This window comes from Drosophila arizonae, chromosome 4 (genome assembly GCF_054131065.1).
Source record: "Drosophila arizonae isolate 15081-1271.41 chromosome 4, UAZ_ARI_1.0, whole genome shotgun sequence".
NCBI lineage: Eukaryota > Metazoa > Arthropoda > Insecta > Diptera > Drosophilidae > Drosophila > Drosophila arizonae.
This window is the reverse complement of record NC_142924.1, coordinates 23,333,374-23,352,857: the sequence shown is the minus strand read 5'-3', so window position 1 is coordinate 23,352,857 and position 19,484 is coordinate 23,333,374. Positions and strand designations below refer to the sequence as shown.

At 39.9% G+C, this 19,484-nt stretch overlaps 4 protein-coding genes across 4 annotated transcripts; 3 read left to right on the top strand and 1 right to left on the bottom strand.

Moving 5' to 3' along the window:
* Positions 1 to 505: 505 nt before the first annotated feature.
* On the bottom strand, positions 506 to 4,964 carry Gem3 (Gemin 3). The gene is made up of 5 exons (XM_089466542.1): positions 4,629 to 4,964; positions 3,807 to 4,573; positions 2,569 to 3,735; positions 2,415 to 2,501; positions 506 to 2,354 (listed from the first exon to the last, which is right to left on the bottom strand). Exons 1-5 carry the CDS (start codon positions 4,813 to 4,815, stop codon positions 1,245 to 1,247), a joined length of 3,318 nt encoding a protein of 1,105 aa, XP_089322668.1. The 5' UTR covers positions 4,816 to 4,964; the 3' UTR covers positions 506 to 1,244.
* Positions 4,965 to 5,002: 38 nt separating this feature from the next.
* Positions 5,003 to 6,227, top strand: LOC149269442 (uncharacterized). Its single transcript, XM_089466546.1, has 2 exons — positions 5,003 to 5,467; positions 5,525 to 6,227. Exons 1-2 carry the CDS (start codon positions 5,422 to 5,424, stop codon positions 6,067 to 6,069), a joined length of 591 nt encoding a protein of 196 aa, XP_089322672.1. The 5' UTR covers positions 5,003 to 5,421; the 3' UTR covers positions 6,070 to 6,227.
* LOC108620456 (uncharacterized) lies at positions 6,203 to 8,635 on the top strand. Its single transcript, XM_089466545.1, has 2 exons — positions 6,203 to 7,598; positions 8,373 to 8,635. The coding sequence occupies exon 1, from the start codon at positions 6,208 to 6,210 to the stop codon at positions 6,856 to 6,858; it is 651 nt and encodes a 216-aa protein (XP_089322671.1). The 5' UTR covers positions 6,203 to 6,207; the 3' UTR covers positions 6,859 to 7,598; positions 8,373 to 8,635.
* A 28-nt stretch (positions 8,636 to 8,663) lies between these two features.
* On the top strand, positions 8,664 to 10,658 carry LOC149269441 (crystallomitin S-Lap3-like). Its single transcript, XM_089466543.1, has one exon. The coding sequence runs from the start codon at positions 8,665 to 8,667 to the stop codon at positions 10,270 to 10,272; it is 1,608 nt and encodes a 535-aa protein (XP_089322669.1). The 5' UTR covers position 8,664; the 3' UTR covers positions 10,273 to 10,658.
* The last annotated feature ends 8,826 nt before the right edge of the window (positions 10,659 to 19,484 follow it).

The window sequence follows — 19,484 nt, the reverse complement described above, 5'->3', positions numbered from 1 at the left end:
ATATGTATAACGTATAAGTATATGTACATGTCTATTTTAAAACATTTAGTTTCTCGCTAGGATATTTCATCTAAATGTATAAATCGAAAATACTTTCTACTAAACGAGTATAAAAATCGAACTTTATTCTGTTTTTAATGAAAACAAGTAAGAAAGCTCCAGTCGAGACTGCTCGACTAGGAGATACCCTGAACCCTCCAAGCTGATATTCTAATCATTCTGCACTTCTTTTATGCACACATACACATGCATCCACTCGCACGCATAAGCCTGCGCTCTGCTAACTGCGCAGTAAGCAGCGACTGCGCTTGGGCTGCGCTGCAGTGTGGGCCATATTATGAGAATTTATTTGTTGAATAATTTCTTTTGTAGACATACGATCTTAATGAAACTTTTTATGCGTAATCATATGGTGAATATGTGTGTATATTCCAAAGCCCAAGTCTCTAGTACTTGAAATGCGTTTTTTACAAATTGGGGGCGAATGGGAAGAAAACACGATAGATTTCATTTGAAATGCTTTTGTTATTATTAAACCAAATTTTAATATATTTCATAGGAAGTTGCGAGCTTGTTTAACTTCTTAAATCCATCAAAATTTACAACTATAGCAAAGGATATATATATTTATATATATTTTTAGTTTATATAATTAATCTAAAAAACATTGGCGCAGTATCGACTTGAGTATTCATTAAGTATTACAAATTCAGTAATCTTTCAAATATTTAATGCAGATATTTATATAAACAATACAAAAAGTTGAATAGGGCAATCCTCACCATTTCATTTTAAAAAGTAAAAAAGTAATAAAATAACTCTCTAAATTATATACACGCGTTTGGCGCTTTAGTTACACATTTTATGTCACTAAAATTAATAGTGTTCAGTTTCCGTTACTTATTCATATCATATTTTTAGAAAAGTAAGTAAAAAACGATTTTGCAATTCAGTTGCATTTTAATTATAGTTAGTTTTACAACAGTTTGTTTTAACGAGAGATATATTCATGTAATTCTTTAGAATACGGTTTACTCCGTTTGTACCTGACATTTCACATCATAGCAAGAAATGCTCACTTACTTAAATAACTAAGTTACAAACAGCTGATTCAGCACTATTTTCGAATACTTTCCCCATTTCACTTCAAAAATAAAGTATAATGCCTGAGTTTCTGTAGTTGTCAGACTTTCGAGACTAGGAATCGCACTTTCATAGCGCTTGAATAATGATGATAAACGTACTTAATTCTGGCTTCTATATAGCGACGTATAGTTGTAAACGTAGTTCGCAATAAAACGATACTGCATCTGGAACAAATATTGCCAGCGAGCTTGAGCTACTTCAAACTCATCGCTTAAATTATCATCGCTTTCTGAATCCTGTTGCTCACTTCCAGTTTCAGCATGTAATTCATCTGAATCATTTTCGCCGTCCGCGGTAAGAGTACTCACAGTGTCTGATTGACTAGCATTGCTATGCAAGTCGTCTGTCTCATTGCCAATCTCTTCATCGTTAGTTTGTTCTTCCTCCACAATTTGCTCTTCGTATTCTTCTCCGTATTCCTCATCGCCTTCATATTCCTCTTCGTATTCTTCTTCCTCCTCATACGCGTTCGGATCTAAAGTAATAGAAGAACTAGTTTCATACTGAGAGGACTCGATACCCGAGGATGCGCTCTCCGTTGATTCCACAAATCCGCTCGATGAATTCGGCTCCAGGCTCTCAGCGTCCACACTATCATTGTCGCTGTTAGCATCGATATCGTGTGCCATTTCGTCTAAGGGCGCATTGGATGCCTCTGAATCTGAATTCACAGAGTACGCCTCTTCAGCATTTCTTTGTTCATCTTCTCCATTATCAGGCGGTATATTTACTTGTTGATTCACGTGTACGGTTAGCTTGTTCAATGTCTCTTGTGGAAAAGAACTCCTCTTTAGATTGCCTAATGGCTGTTGTGGACAAGTTCCTTCTAGCTTGCTCAAAGGCTGTTGTGGACAACAAGTCGCTTCTAGATTGTTCAATGGCTGTTGTGGACAAGTTCCTTCTAGATTGCCTAGCGGCTGTTGTGCGCAAGAAGTCGCCTTTATAATATTTATTAGCCTATTGTAGTTGTCCAAATTGGGAACATACGGCAATAAGGGTTTCTTAACCTCCTTTGACTTGCTATGATCCACATAGTAGAAGTGCCACACTGAATCATATATTAGCTCTACCCATTTGCCAGACAACCGGGAATCCCAATTCTTTCTATTTATAAGAGCTGTTAGGTGTCTTTTAACTTCTTGAGAGTTATCAAACTTTTCCAGGAGTTGAAAAAGTTTTCGTTCCTTTGAGATCACAGTCAGCAGTTTCTAAAAATTCAAAGCAAAACTTATTAGAATTGTTCAAATTATTTTCATAGATGTTCTCACATCCACTTGAAATTTCCGAGGTCGTCGACAAACAAGTTCGTGCAGCTGGCGCAACAGTTTTATGTCATGCGATTCATCTAGCCACGCCTGAATAAGAAAGTTCGTTTTTATACATTTGACAATATAAATGATGGCTTACTCTAAACGCAATTACCTCTGCTTGTTCATCCTCATTTTTACTGTCATTGCCCCAATATTTTAACTTTCGTACGTTGCGCCGTTTATGGTATAGGTATACGTGGCGCCGGGCATTGCGTTGTCGTCGTTTTTGCAATTTTCGCTGAGACAATGCACGTTGCCAGATGATTTGCATGTCGCCTGCCGAATAGCAACTGGTGTAGGAAGCATCGCTATCATAATCGTTCTCTATACTATCGGAAATAATGCTGCTGGCATCATCGACAGTGTTCGATACGCCCTGTGGATGGAGGGTAGTTGAACTGCCCTCTGTAGGTGCAACTAGGCAATAGGTTTTAGTATTAATTGAGTTTGGTGCTGCACCAGGCATTTCTGTTGAAGGAGTCAGCTCTACGAGCTCTATGGTCAATTCCTGAGGTGTTGTAAGTTTCAATCGATCTTCTCCAGTTGCTTTGAGCGGGATGTTGGCATCGTCTATTCGACTTTGTATTATGTTGTCTGAGACATTTTCCTTATTGCTTGCAATAATTGTTTTCTCAATAGCTTGCATATTTAGCTCCTTTTCTTGATTCAACTGAACTGATATAGTCTCACTCAAGACGCTTTTAATCTGATGTTTGGCACCTTGTAAGTCAGTGCTACTTAGAGTTGATCCTGCAGCGTATGGTTCTTTATGCGGAGTATTATTCACATCATTGGATATATTTGGATCTTTCGCCGCTTCACTATGGGCGTTTTGTTTTTGAGATGCATTTTCATCATTTTCGACTGTGATAGTTGCGTTCTCTTCATCAGCGGGACTCTTCCAGCGCTGTTTGATTCGCTTTAGCTCTTTTTCCCCTTGCTCAGATGCCTCCGCTTTGACATAATATGGAAAATCGTATGAATCATAATCCCAAAAATTGAAGCCTACGTGGCTATCTGCCGGAAATTGCAGCACCGACATTCCAGTGCCGGCATCTGCAATGATCTGCTTAAAGGATTGGCACTGTTGTGGCGAGGAAATAAATGTAATGGCAATGCCTTTGGAGCCAAAGCGCCCAGCACGCCCAATGCGATGCAAGTAAGTCACCAGATCATTGGGTGGATCCAAGTTAATAACCAAATTCGCATGCGATGAATCAACACCTCGCGCCATTAAATCAGTGGACACTATTATGCGCATTTTGAAGTTGCGATAGGCCTGAATATTATAATACAAATATTAAGAAATAAATAGCTTATTTAAATATTGAATATTTATAATTGGTATACCTGGAATGTCTGCAACCGTTCGCTTTGCTTCATAGCTCCAGACATAAGTTCACATTCAATGCCATCCCGTTGCAAATAGTTGCGAAAGGAATCGGCGCGACTCTGCGAGCTGGCGAAAAGTATAACCTGGTCATAGGCCACTTGGGTAATTATCTTCTGCACCGCTTTCAGCTTAGACATCATATCCTGCATGCTGTTCACTTGTGCTGGCAGTTCATAGACAAATTGCCGAACGCCCACCAGTACGGTGGCTCGCTCGCTGTTAGAGACCAGCACTGGCTTGTGCATCAACTTGGCAAGACGCTCGTCTAGCGCATTCGGATAGGTAGCGCTACAGGCAATTATTTGAATCCCGGGCTGCAGCGATGCAACGAGCGCTTGCACATCCTTCTGCAATGAATCAGTGCAATACAATTGGTCTGCCTCATCCAGCACGAGCAGCTTGACTGCCGACGTATTGAATACGTTGTTCTGAATGAGATGAAGCAGACGACCTGGTGTACCCACTATAATCCGCCCTCGAGCCATGCGCATGCGATCTCGCTTCACATCTGTGCCGCCAATGAAACTAACACACAGGTAAGCGTTTCTGTTGTGCAATTTGTTCGCCAAGCCGTTAACAGTGTCCTCCACCTGTATGGCCAGTTCACGAGTTGGCACAATTATCAAAGTCTGCGGACTGGCCACCGACTTATCTATCTTTTGTAATGCGGCAAGCACATAAATCAAAGTTTTTCCCGTTCCACTCTTTGACTGCACCAACAGATCTAAAAAGGACATTGATTGTCATATACATTATAAACTATTAAATTGAAGTATTACCCATTCCAGCTATCGCCATGGGAATCGCCGCTGCCTGAATTTTAGTTGGCGTCAAAAATTTGTGGCCCTGCAGGCATTTTGAAAGACTGCGATTCAAATTCAGTTGCTCGAAAGAAAGTGAGCCGGCGGCCACATCACTTGTACGTTGCTCACTATTTTCCAAATCATGCGCCAGTGCGCTCTCCATTTTTGTGCTCGTTACCGCTAATATCTTGCAACATAAACAAAAATGCTGGTGCAAAAACGAAATTCACGCTGCCAAAAAGCCGCCAAGCAACACACACTTAACATATGGTGTCAATCGGCCAGCCACCACAATGCAGGGACAGTTTTAACGCGATACCGATAGCTGAACCAGTGCTGGGTAACTTCCTCAGCGATTCTACAGCTGGCTGCTAAAAATAATAAGACGATTAAAATTGTATTATTATATTATACTTTGCAACAGTTCCTATTAAAAATACGTTTAATAATTTTTTGACATTGTAATACACGATGATTATCGATATTGTTCATTAAATCCAAATGGTGTATACTTCCATCCATTAGTCGAATGCCGAAGACCCTGCATCCAAATGTCGTCACAATTGAGTGTTTTATAAAGTTGAATACCTACAATATTCATATATAAATATGGTATATATAAGCTTATGGAATATGCTTAAAGAAATCTAATATATTTACATACGTGTGCATGTGCATTGTGCATATTGAGAAGAGTTCGCAAGACATTCAAAGTGTGACATTTAAATTTATCGATAAGGACGATAAGTGTTAAATCAGATGGTCAAACATGGAAAGCCGCAAAATAACGGCTTTTATAATAACTGGACCGCCAGGTAAACGCAGAATGTTTGGATGAAAATACGACTATTACTCTAAATTTGTTTCTGTAGGTGTCGGCAAGACAACATTAGTTCGCAAAATATGCAGCGAATTGAGCGAATATTGCAAATTAGCAGGATTCTACACAGAAGAGGTGCGGGCGAGTGGCCAGCGAATTGGTTTCGATGTGGTTTCCTTAAATGGTACTCGTGGGATCCTGGCACGTGAGAACCCAGCGGACAACATACGTCGGCCCAAGGTGGGTAAATATGCTGTTTATGTGGCAGACTTGGAGAATATGGCATTGCCACTCCTAGAATCTGCATTACCCTGGACTTCGCTTTCGTCTTCGGCCTCTCAGCAGCAGCTGATCGTAATTGATGAGATTGGCAAAATGGAACTGTTAAGCAAACGCTTCGAGAGTGCCGTTAATAAACTACGTAATCAGAACCATCCCATGCTAGCCACCATACCTTCTCAAACCCGTCAGCCTATTCCGATTGTCGAAGGTATTAGAAATGCGCCCGACTCGATCGTCTTCCATGTTACCAAAAGCAACCGCGATGGCCTGGTCAACGAAATTACACAGTATATGGTTAAGACGCTTTTCAATTGAAAATAAAATTTGGCCGTTCACATGCACATGCAGCACAGGAGGCGGAAACGAAGTTAACGTAATCATTAGCTTTCTGATTTAAAATCTGACAGTCAGAACTAAAATTTTTTTTAAATCTTGTCGGAAACATTTAATAAAATGTTGTCAAAATTTGCATATGTTTGTTTATTTTTGGCTTTAACCCTTTTGCACATCTGTGCCCATTTGAAGCCCACCATCGAGGCCCATGCGAGCATCAAGACAATCAATTTACGGCTCACGCGTAAACTGAATCTATTTGTGGGCTATGAGTACCATCACTCAATGCTTTGGCAAGCAGTCATGAATTCCTTGCTGTTTGTGTTTGGGGTCTGGCTCTGTCAACGTGAGGTCGATAGGAAGAGGGGTCGCACTATTGAGCAGGAGCTTAAGCTCAATGGTCCCTCTAAGATCTCTGCCGCAACCGAGGTGAAGTTGAATTGGTTGCGTAGCCGAGGGAAGCGCGCCTCCAGTTGGCAGCTGTTCCCGAAACGTATGTTCGCCTGGTTCAGTATGCCTTGGCTGTCGACCTTCCTGTTAAATGAGTTTTGCAACTATGCCCAACTTAATCTGATCATGAAGCACTTTTGCACCTCGACGCCGGAAGTGCTTCTACTCCATGTCCGTGTCCAGCTGCTCTACCTGCAACAATTACTGTCTAGCATTATTGGACCCTACTTGCTGCAATTCACTGGAGCCTTCGTGTCTCTTACTGCGTCCCATGCGAACTACATTAACTACGAGACCAATCTGTTTGTCAAAGAGGATTAAATGGGGCCCGCAAATTCAAATCTTTTGCAAATCGAAATTCTATGTATACTTCGGCTCCTTCAGTTCACATAAATTTACGTAATAAATACGCATTTGACGAGCGCAAACAAATTTTAAAGTATTCTTCCATGTTTTATGAACTTTATTCTTTACCCTATGCTGGCGGGCAGTTAATGCTGGCAAAAGTTTTCGGTCACCAGGGAACTGTCTACTTTTTCTTTCGTAGCCGCAAAAAACTTTCCCAACGTTTTGACAATTATTTTAACATAAACCGAAGGCAGCTGTCTCAACTTGAACAATTCATCTTCATCAGCAGCAAAGAGCTCTTCATGTTTATGGACAAGAAATGATGATTTGTTAATGACATAGTCCATAGTTTCTATGTAACTCCAGAAGTATAGAGAAAATTGAAATTCAAAATGTCTGCAAATCATTATTCCACTTTATTTTTCAGACATAGCAACCTTGATAAATGTGTTAGTTCAATGTCATTTCAGTATTCAGATGAAATGTTTGAAAACATTTCGCACAAAAATTCATAAAAACTTAAACAATTACAAACTCTAGGCTGTTGCTGTGATAACACTCTTCCGCTTTTCCGTAAAGAATTCGATTACGGATACGTTGAAGAATCACGCAACCAGTTACAAAGGAATACGAACAAAGATACCGTTGCTTTACATTCAAAGCGCACACTGGAAGGAGTTTTCCGCTTTATTGTTTAACGTTTTGGGTAGCTGGTGAGTCTTAACATCCAAGAATTGTTTTCGATATATAGCTAGGTACCATTTATCGCTATTGATATACAGTCATCCATAGTGTATTCAAGGTCTGTCATCAGAGACTAACGCTACAGCAGGAACTAAGGGAAGTCCTCTGTGGAATAGCTACATAGTTTATCTATAATTTGCAGTCTTAGGCGCGTAATTTAACTAATTTAATATTTGTATAGCGTTGACCATTAAGGAATTAAATGAATGTTATATAATATAGTATACATTATAGTAATTATGGTGCTAGCATAGATACTGGATGATAAACTAATAGATTGGTTACGTTACTTTTAGGCTCTTTTTCCTAAATGCCTATGGGCTGCATGGCAATAGGAAAACTTAAAATCCCGTGGAACCCATTAATTTTAAAGAAATAACTTTGACCGTGAACAAGTATTTTCTGGTCGTGTAAGTCCGACGGGCTTGACATTTTCATCTGAACTGTACAGTACTGGTAAAGATTCAATCAAGTTAGACATCCTAATTGAGACTTCGGATTAAAATTTATAGAATAGTTGAACAGTCCTGCTAAGATAAAAGTAATAGGTAATTAGGTAACAGGTAATATATAGAATTTCACTTGTTACTATGTATTAGTTATAAAATGACATATGTATCGATAGCTCTACAAATGTTATAGGTTTTTTTTATTTTTGATATATGCCGTTTGTCTTAGTAAGCTTTGTATACTTTGAACATTATCTATACATTTATTAAATCTGCTTTTCATTTACTTTTCAGTAGTACACAAAGTTAGATCGTTTGTTCTGTATGTTCGAGTAGTCATTCGTTTGTTTTTTACGTGTAAATCAGTGCTCCAGTAAATTTATAATTTTACAGTTTCGATTTTTTTTTTTCACAAAAAAATTTTCCTTCTTGGAATATTGAAGTCAGATAAAATATTTTTTGTGAACGCGAACAGAAAACAGAAAAAAACATACATAACGCAAACAAAACAGAAAAAAGGAAAACACAAAAAAAAAAAAAAATAAAACAAAAACAAACTAAACATTATATTGGATAAAATAAACCGATGCTTTCATTTCGTGGACAACTTAGAATGCTGTGCGCTCCAACAATGGCTAGAATGCTAAAACACATACTGCCCCGACGCCTAAATCGAATCGGATTCTTCCGTTACGCATCCTGCGAGGCCAATAAGCAAGGCGGCAAGGGCATTGTATTGGGACTGTATGAGAAGGAGAGCGGGAAAGGACCAAGACTGACGCCTTCGGGCGAGAAGTTTGATGATCGCGTTCAGGGAAAGTTGTCAGAGTTGATATGCGAAACAAAGATTACAGGACGACTGGGACGTGGTAAGGTGTTCAACAATGTAGACGCTGATTTCCGATCCATTTGCATTGTGGGTCTGGGCCTCGAGGGCATAGCGTTCAATGAGCTGGAGATGCTGGACGAAGGAATGGAAAATGTTCGCGTCGCCGCTGGCATCGGGGCCCATTCATTGCAGACTATGAAGTGCATTGAGGTGCACGTCGACAACATGGACTACCCCGAGCAGGCGGCCGAAGGTGCCGCCCTAGCAATATGGCGGTACGACGAGAACCTATCGAAGAAATATCGGCAAATTGTGCCCAAGCTGGAGCTGCACGGCTCGCCTGATATGGACGCATGGACTCGTGGTTTGTTCAAGGCAGAGGCGCAGAATCTGGCTAGACGACTGTCGGATGCCCCGGCCAACTGCATGACCCCCACCATCTTTGCACAGGCCGCTGTGGATGCACTTTGTCCTTGCGGCATCACCGTCGAAGTTCGTACCATGGAGTGGATTGAGCAGCAGCGCCTCAACTCTTTCCTCATGATAGCCAAGGGCTCATGTGAGCCGCCTGTTCTGCTCGAGATTGCCTATTGTGGTACAGCACCAGAGGACAAGCCTATCCTTCTCGTGGGCCAAGGCATCACATTTAATTCAGGCGGCATCAATCTTCGCGATTGCGATGGCATGGACGAGTTCCGCGGTGATCTGCAAGGTGCTGCTGTCATCCTGGCGTCAATGCGCGCGGCCGCTGCGCTATCCCTGCCAATCAACATAACTGCCATCCTGCCTCTGTGCGAGAACCTTCCGTCCGGCATGTCGTGCAAGCCGGGCGATGTCGTCACCCTGCTCAATGCCAAATCTATGGCCGTACGGAATGTGAGCCGGACTGGCGTTGTTGTCATAGCCGATCCCATGTTGTATGGCCAACTAACGTACAAGCCGAGACTTGTCGTGGATGTCGGCTCCATGTGTTCAGGAATTAAGAAAGCCGTTGGCGGCGGGGCCACTGGTATTTGGTCGAACTCCCACTATATTTGGAAGCAGTTCCAAAGAGCCGGCTCTCTAACTGGCGATCGACTGTGGCGTTTTCCCCTGTGGAGATTCTACAAAAATCGCGTGGCTGATTGTCTGAGCTACGACTTGATGAATGACGGCTGTGGCGAGGCCTCATCCTGTTTGGCGGCTGCGGTTCTGCATGAGCTGGTACCTTGCAGTGATTGGGCGCATCTGGACACATTTGGAACCGGACTACTGAGCAAGTACGGCCTCATTCCCTATTTGGCCGCCGGACGCATGACTGGGCGGCCGACTCGCACGCTAGTCCAGTTTCTCTACCAAATGGCTTGCCCCGAGCAATCCAAGTAGTTGGGTTTCCCTATATACTATTTTCGACTAGGATTGCAGCCTACCTCGGACCTATTGGGAACAGAAATTCCCCACAAATCATTGGGCTGTAAAGACAGTAAACTATTTATTTTTCGATTATGTATCTGTAAGCGATTGAAAAATTTGAAACGCTTGAACAGGAATTCACTACCTTCGTGGTAGTGATGCTCCAGAACAAAGTTTATTTTTAGGATTTCAGACAGTTTTAATGTTAGTCCCTCCACGATTTTACCTCAGATACTCTTGTACACCGCGTACTGATTTTGGCACACGACCAGAGCTTACAAATTGTGTGTGAGCAAAATTGATTTGTCACCAAAAATTATATTAATTTAACAGTCAAATAAAATTAAATGTTAAAAGTACGTTTCTCTAACCAAACTCGCTTTTCACTCCTAAATCGATGCCAATAATTGCGCAAATAGGTAAGCTGCAGCTGTCATAAATCGCGGCTTCTCCCGCACTTGATGCCAGGATGGAGCAGATTTTGATGTCTGCAAATTTGTGTATATCAATAACGCCAATTCCCGTAAGTGCTTGGCAAAGTTTATAGCACGTCATCGAAGCGTTTGCTGGGAAATCCGGTCACGTAGCCCTGTGAAGTTGACAGCCAGCAGTAAATTGAAAGATTATGCAGATGATATTTTGGCAGGGGCCACGCGGTCCCTAGTTTGACAGAACGTTTAAAATCAGAGTTTATCTATAAAAAAAATGTTCATTTATCATTTACAAAATGGTATCATTTATTATAATAGTTTTTTCAGCAAAGGCCAAAGGTAGTTAGCACATCAGTTAATGACAGAACTGTATAAAAAGAACAAGATTTATTAAAAAAAAAAAAATTGAGAATATATTCATTAAATATAAACATTTTTAAATGGTATGCCATATTTTGTTTGCTTTATATATTTGATTATTGCAGTGCAAATGGGTCTTAAGCTATATTTTATTTATTATGTATATTGGAGTATTGCAGTGAAATATGTTTATTACTCGTATCTTCATTTGTAGCTCCTTCGAAATACATTATATTCCATTCATACACAATGGCAGTCTATGGGCCTACCATGGTTTTGTTTTGGCTCTTGGCCATAAGAACAGGCCACGAGACGAGCCCCCAGGGAGCCAAGTCATCGCATTCGATTGCCTCCCTAACAAATAAGAGCAGCCAGCAGCTTATGTGGCTGATTACTTTTTGGATGCCCTTTCACTCAGGTTTACCGTTAATGCTGCTTGGGAATGAGTTTGTTATTTAATGGGGTCCATCTCTGTGTGAAATCATTTTTTGCACTTAATCAATAGTCCTCTTGTATTACATTTAAATTGGTGTATTAACAATTTCTTCTCTTCTTCTCTCTCTCTTTTCCACTCTGTCCACTTACTTTTGGCATTTTATTCATAATTATTTTTTTAATCCATTCAGCTTATTTTTAAGGGCTTACGCGCGCCACACTCAAGCCAACCCAATTTAAATTTTGGTCTAGTCTGTCGCCTGTCCACGTCATCCTGCTCGTCCTTGCGCGAGTGGCGCAGCGATGCGGGCAGTGAAACTTATTTCGTTGCCTGTCAAGCTTTTAATGATAAAGTGTTCCCTTTTAATCCTGCCTGCCTGCCTGCCTGGCTGCCTGGCTGCGAAACGGGCCAACACTCTGTCATTTGCAAGCTGGCAAATGGACAGGGAGCGGGTCTAACAGGTCGTAAAAGGTGTTTTGGGGCAAAGCTGAGTCTCACCATTTCTGACAACGTTTTCTAGTTGGCGACACGCGCGACACACCAGTTGCCGGCTTAAAACTATTAAAAGCGTGTGCCAAGTGGCTGCTGCCATCAGCCTTTTCGCAATGCCAACAAAAATATTTGAGCGCTGCCTCAGCGCTGGCCCAAATTCCGTTCCTCTGTCTCGCATTTCGCTGGGAGTATCGAGTGGCGTCTGTGCTTTATCGGCTGCTCGATATGAACTGCATTTCCTTTCACTCAGTCTCAATTGTTATTTATGACAGTCGTGTGCAGCAAATGGCAATGCATGCGTTGCGCTACGCCACACGTACGTCAGGCCAGTTGGACTCTCAATAAATAACGCAGCATTCGCCCACGTGGCCCAAACCGTCCCGGAGTGAAGTGCTGTGGCACTGAAATGCAATTTTGTTGCTCACGGGACACTGGCCAAGGTTTGGCTGCAACTGCGACTACGAGTTTCCGGTCCTCTTAACTTTGAATGGCACTGACAAATTGTTATGACCTTGGGTAAGTATGTAAGTATGTATATCATTGATAAGAGAATTAAATTTATGCTTGTATAGTAAGTTATCTACAGGCCATAAGCAGAAGGTTGCATACCCTTGTAGAAATATGACAACATAAACATTTATATTTATTAGACGTTACAGCTAATATAAAATTAGAGCTAACTTAAAAATAAACACGGCTAAAACATAAACTAGGAAAACAAATTTCAAGTCTCTAGCTCTTATATCTTTTGAGATCGACGCGTTCAACCATACGGACAGACAACCGGATGGAAGGACAGACGGACAGAGCTAAATCGACTCAGCTCGTCGCCCTGAACAAGAATATATATACTTTATGGGATCTGCGATGACTCCTTCTGCCCGTTATATACTTTTTCACAAAACCAATGGGTTCAGGGGAAAAAAATTCTCGAAAATATAAAGTAAACAGATATGAACAGATTAGTATTTTTGACAATATATATACTTCAACACTAGGTATATTTTAATAATTTCTATTATGCATATTATCCACTTAAATAATTAGTTAAACAATAAAATGAAGTAAAAATCTCTTTAAAATTCGAGAACGCAAGACATATTTGACTACAGAATGTGGTAAAATTATGTATAAGAAATTTTAAATACGTGTATCGAACTAGACCAATTTAGCTTAGTCCCGAATTTCGTTGGCTTTGCAGCTTAAAGGATTTAGTAACTTCGTGCCTTAACAGCTTTGCATTACTACTCTATAATCCATATGACATTTGACCGCTAACTGTGCATAGAAGATTCGATTGGAGTGGCACACAAACCCATTATGTATATATCTGCACGTTCCGCGCACATTACTACTCAATTTGCAGCATAAAATAATTTAAAGGGCACATTAAGAGCACATGTTTGACAGGCTCGCACGAGTGCTGCAGCTGGCCCATAAATGTTATGGTTGGTTTCCTGCGCTGCAATCGACGACGCATGTAGTCAGATTTTCCGGGCAGCCATCTATGTCCACTAAACACTAAACACGACCACAAAATGGCCGAGCGACTGGAGTCGCTTTTAATTAATGGCCCGGCATATTCATGGCGCATAAATTTACGCTCCAAAATTCAAGCAGAACTCAACCCTAATCAAGCTCTCAGTAAATGGATGCAAAGGCCGCTAAATAATAACGCTTTGCGAGTCTAAAAATGAAAAACAAAAACGAAATGAAAAAAAGGAAGCACTTATTTTTCCTCCCAGCAGCGGAGCAAATAAATTAATTTAAAAATTTTATTTATGTGAAAGGGAAAGGACTTTGGATGTTTAATAATTTGTGTCTGGCTGATGATGAATGTTGGGCATTAACAGAGCTTAACATTTCAATATTAACAAAAATCAATTAGGCTCTCATATAAAGATCAAGCTTATAAAGTCTTATATTGACGTTAATACTAATTAATTAACTGTATTGTGAACGCTTCAGGCAGGTTTCATAATAGTTTATCATCAAAATAAATTCTTCATAGGGTATGACAACCAAAGCGTAATTGTGGCCATGTAAAACATAAAGGTGTTTATTGACTTTTTATGACCTGAATCTAATTTTGTTGCAAGCAGTCAAATTTATTGATGATTTTCAGTCTGTTTTCCTTATAATAACAATTCTTCCTAAACGTTGACCAAACAATCATGAAATCGGCATCTGCACATCAGATGCATATCGCTATGCATAAAGGATTAAGGCAGCTGTGTAGTGCCCGGACTTACACTTATCTCTCTCTCCAGGGTATCCATGTAGCAAGAGATTAAGCAACACCAAGGAAAACACTTGGATTTCCAAAATCTCTGTTGCTTCCCAATCTTTTGTTTCAGATTGCCAAACCAACGTCCCAACATGCATAAAAAAAAATATTATAATCTCAGACATACCCACACACTCACCCACGCTAAAATTGCTAACATGAGATAAGTGAAGATTCAGCTAACAATTTCATTAAAATTTAAAGCAGAGATGAGAAGCGAATGGCAGATAAAAATAAATGGAGTACACATGTCACGCTCGTTTGTTGCTGTTGCTGTTGATGTTGATGTTGCTGTTGTTGCTTCACATGTGCGGCTTGTTTTACATACTTGTATAACGGGCAGCCAAAAGTGCGTGGAAAGCAACATGATATGGTCCTTGATTGGCTGAGCAGATACCCTTGATCAAATATTGAGGGCAGTTAGGTATAATTGGTTAGAGCAGTCTATATATGGTCTATATTAACAAATCTGTCTGTAGCGCAGCTATTTTATTATGAAGAGGCAATTGTTTCTTCTATGTGTACGACTCACTGACGACATTGGCCATTATCCAAATAAGAATGCGCCGAGTTAGTCCTTCAGATAGCGCTGTCTGCAGGTAATAATCTGAAGGATAGAGCAACTGAGTGCCAACGCTTGACACATAGCCGTCGCATCAAGGCCACCAATGGCAACCAAGCGTCCACGTGTCGCCTTGCCACACCTGCTTCCTGCTGTCAAAATGCCCGCCCATTTTGTTGACTGGCATTTTTTTGCCACGAGATCTTTTTGCCGCGCACAATTGGGAATTTATATAAAAAAAGTACGGAATCTGCGTTTTCCGGCGGAAAAAACTTGGCTACTGACTGCTGACTGTTCGCTTGAAAGCGGAGCAAAGGGTGTCGGAAACGCGTCAACTTGATTCAACTCGAAGACGGCAATGGAAAACAGAAATGCGGCAGCCAAAAGCCAATGCAACAACACCGGCAACAACAATGCGAGCGTAATCAAAGCACAATGCAAAGCTTGTTAAATGCAGCAGCGCCCGACTACTCGGATACCCGGATACCCGAATACCCGAATGCCAGAATACCAGATGGCCAAAAGGAGCCGGAGCCGGTGCCAGAGCCAGAGCTAGCGAATAGCCAAAGGAAAGTCGCCAAGGCAACAATAAAATATTTCTATGCAGCAAATTGAAGCTTAAAGCGCGCTGATGTGGCGCTTGTGGCAAGTGAGTTGCTCACAGCCAGCCAGCGCCGTATACAAACACAAACATAACTAACACATACTTATTTATTTATGTACATATTTATTTAATATATATATATATATACAGTTTGGTTTACTTAAAGTCAAGTTCCGTAAATCGTTTGTATATAGAAAAATAGGAAGGAGAAAAATTGGAATTATACGTGATTTTTTATACATACATCCACATCCTCACACACACGCAGAGACACACACACAGATGCTTGTATAATATTTTAGACGGCATTTTTTCTGTGATTTTATTTGCTGCGTAACGCATACGCCGTGTGTGCCGCATGCTCTTTCGCTCTCTACTTTCTGTTGATACTGCAAATTTGTAGCATCGAATGTGAAATTATGCGCCACAGATAACGTTGAATTTGTTTTGTGCTGCATTTCATTTAGGATTTACATTTTTCCCCTCTATTTTAGTTCATTTTTGCCGCGTGGAAGTGTCACTCATAGCGCAAATGTATTGCGGCTGTTATTGTTTTGTTATTACTGTTACTACAAGGCAACAGCAATTTTAATTGAAAAATTTCAAACGATAATGCTGCCTAATTGTGGCTGACTCATTTGTGAAACTGTCCTCATTTCGCGAATGCCAAATTATATTCGGTAAATATTACACAAAATTATGCGCGCATCTGCCTAATTGAATTTGTTTTTGGGGCTCATTGGACATATTATAATACTGCCGCAAACATGATAATGTGCACTCATTATGACACACAAATAGGCTTATGCTAGTCATTAATCAAGTTTTTAATTGCTTCAAAGCTAGTATTGTCTGACCACATGTTCCAAACAATTAAATATCTGGCTCACATATGAATTTTGGTTTAGTCATCTCTCTGATTAAATTTATTCTAAATCAACTTTCAGCTGCTGTTGACCAATATCCACTTTCAAAGGGCATGCAATGACAGCTTGAGCCCAAGCAAATCTTTAAGTTAAATGCATATGGGAAAAGCGTAAAGTCTCTCTTCGAATTGGCCAGCTCAGCCGCACGGTTTCATGTGAAGACCTAGAGCGCCGAAAGTCTTTGCAAATCCAATTGAATTATGTTGCCAGAAATGTGAGCCTCAACCTGGCCGTAAGTTTAGATAGGTTTCTGATAGCTTTAACATTTCAGATAGCCTTAGTCGAATGATAGCTAAAGCACGAAATGGAACTTAATTGTATCTATTTTTAAGACACAATCTTCAATAATTTAATTGCGGAAGGCAGATGAATAAGTAAAAAATCAATATTTGACATGAAAATTGTTGAGATTCTGACTCTCAGATTACAAGGCTGCAAATAAAGAGTTTAGTCCGCAGGGAGAAACAAAGTAAAAAGGACAGTGAAAGAGAAAGAGAGAATGAGCTCATGCGAAGTTGGTTAAACAATGTTGTAAGCTTAAGATAAAAGAAAAACAAATATAAATGTATATACATACATACATATTATATATACTCCTTTTTTGAGAATTTTTCCTGTATCCTTTATACATACAGCTTGGTTAAAAAGTATCTACTGAATTTTTATTTTTGCTCTCTTTCTTTCACTTTCATTCAAGAATGTATGTAATAGTTTGTATTTATATCATTATATATTTGCATAAAATGTATATATTTGTATATTTTTATTATATATAGGCAACTATAGGCAAAGGTTGCGCAGTTTGCCTTTCACAGCTAAAATTTAAAGTTGATCGCTAATCAATCATTCTATAAGTCAACACAAAAAGTTTTACATATGTACATATACAGATACATAGTTATTATTAATATATGTGTATGTATATATATATATATAAATGTATATGTATAAAAATAAATATTAGTTCCATATCGATTTTTAAAAGCAAATTGGTAAACTTTGAACTCTGTTTAAGTCAGTGGCATCATCTGCTCGAGTGGCAGCCCAAAAATGGTTGTTGCCAAAGTTTTTGGGACGCCACATGGGGAAAAAAAAGAAAAATTTACATTGATTTTTACTTCCCCAATGGCAAAGTGTGCTGTGAATTTGTGTGTTGTTGTGTGTAATGAACCATTAACTGTTTAAAAGTAAAGGAAACAGCTCAACGCCTCCAGCCATGGCTAAACTAAACTAAACAAAACTTTTGATACCCTGAAAGAGGATAAACAGCTTTTTGGATTGTGCAGAAGGACAGAAAAATATTTGAAATGAAACGTTATTAGTTTTGTCAAGAATGACAAGATGCGTCTCTCTACACCTTCATCTCCAGTGCTCCATCTAACCTTCCTTTTTTAATTCCAATTTAATATTTTCGAGCTGTCTAACAAAAAAACTAATAAGATGATATACTACAAGTGAGACACAGTCATCATCCACAACAGGTTTAAGCACTAGACGATAGCTCAATGTACCTTTTTTTTCATTCAATTTAATTAATAAGCTTAAATTAATATTTGGTGAATGACTTTATCAATCTGCGAATTAGTTCATCCATCTATGTTTTATTAACAAACAGTTATTACAGCCCAGACAGTCACTTCAAGGAATCAGGAGTCTGCAAAGCACTTATTTGTCAGAAAATAAAGTCTACTTCAGCTTTCCTCTTCAGCTTTCTCAGTTGCTCCGCAGCAGACACAAGTCATAGAGAGGAATTTTCAATTTAATAACAGCAAGAGAAATTACACTGCAGCATTACTGTCTGCTTCTCTCGCCCTTTCACTCTGTCTACCGTCTTTCTCTCTCTCTCGGTCTCTGTCTGACTCTCTCTGTGTGTAGTACAATACTTTCAACAGCATTAATTTATGCATGAAGCTATGTGGCACGTACTGTAATGGGGATATTTCTTAGAAGAAGCGACCAAAAGTCAGACCGGCATAGATAGAGGATGCAAAGCCTGTGGCAGGAAGTGGAAGCGTGCAGGGCCATTGGCAATGCCACAGCAGGAAGTCACTGGCAGAGGCTTATTACCAGGCATGGCCAGTACTCTCTGTGCCCAGCCCCCCTGGCCCTCATCAACTGTCAAAACCTTTGTCTCATTGCCTGCCAAATATGCATGTCTTGTATCTGCAATTGCACCTGCAACTTCAACCCAACTCGAACGGCAGCTGTGATTCGATAGCTAAACACGTGCGTCGCAGTCATTTGCCTCTTTGGTAACTTTAACTAACATTGCTCACCAGAGTATTGAGCTCAACTATGTCAAGCTGTTATTCTATTTGCTATTTCAAATTCTTCTCTTCTAAAGAAATATTAACCCAGATGGACAATGCCCCATTGCTTATATTTTCTTTGATTTACCCCGAGGCGTAACCCTTTCGTTTTTCTAAGAATCCCAGTTTAACTTAAATTAGGCTGAAGTGCTGATACAAATAATAGTTAATTATTATCAAAGGGAAATTGTACTTAAGCATTCAGATGCATGCATTATGTCCTTGGGTCCCCTTTGGCCCCATTTTCTCAGTCGAGAGGATGACGATGGGCCCACATGTCTGGGTCTGACGTCTGTTAGTGAGCATTGTGTGCATTCAATTCGCATTTGAATGGACCCAGTCTAACGTACCTCGACACAAATTATGCAACTCAATTTGTATGTGCAAAGGCCTTGACTCAATTGCCGGGCTGTCGCTTTGCTGCGGATGCGGATGCGGATTCCCATCCAGCAGCAATAAGTAGTTAACGTCTGCAGAATGAACTAAACTTAACTCAAGCTAAGAAAAACTACTTATCATTGACAACATGCTAATAAGCACATTTTGAAAAGCCATCTTAGATTTGAAATAGGTACATAAATAGTTATGAAGGGTTAACGGTTTACTCCAAACAGTTAATTTTTTCTATAGTTTGTAGCGAGATAGTTGAATTTTGCAAAATCAATTATAAATCGTTGTCAAAGATTATCAAACATCCTTTTTGTCTGTAATCCATTGTTGTTACAAGCAATTAAAACAGAGGGAGAGACAAAAGAAGGGAGCTAAAACGAGAGAGCTT

Bases quoted from the DNA above. Each gene is read 5' to 3' on its own strand.
- LOC149269442 (XM_089466546.1), top strand. From the start codon at position 5,422: ATGGAAAGCCGCAAAATAACGGCTTTTATAATAACTGGACCGCCAG. The intron at 5,468-5,524 runs GTAAACGCAGAA...TTGTTTCTGTAG, and splicing joins TATAATAACTGGACCGCCAG to GTGTCGGCAAGACAACATTA.
- Gem3 (XM_089466542.1), bottom strand. From the start codon at position 4,815: ATGGAGAGCGCACTGGCGCATGATTTGGAAAATAGTGAGCAACGTACA. The intron at 4,574-4,628 runs GTAATACTTCAA...TGTCCTTTTTAG, and splicing joins CATGGCGATAGCTGGAATGG to ATCTGTTGGTGCAGTCAAAG. The intron at 2,355-2,414 runs GTGAGAACATCT...TTGAATTTTTAG, and splicing joins CTCGGAAATTTCAAGTGGAT to AAACTGCTGACTGTGATCTC.
- LOC108620456 (XM_089466545.1), top strand. From the start codon at position 6,208: ATGTTGTCAAAATTTGCATATGTTTGTTTATTTTTGGCTTTAACCCTT.
- LOC149269441 (XM_089466543.1), top strand. From the start codon at position 8,665: ATGCTTTCATTTCGTGGACAACTTAGAATGCTGTGCGCTCCAACAATG.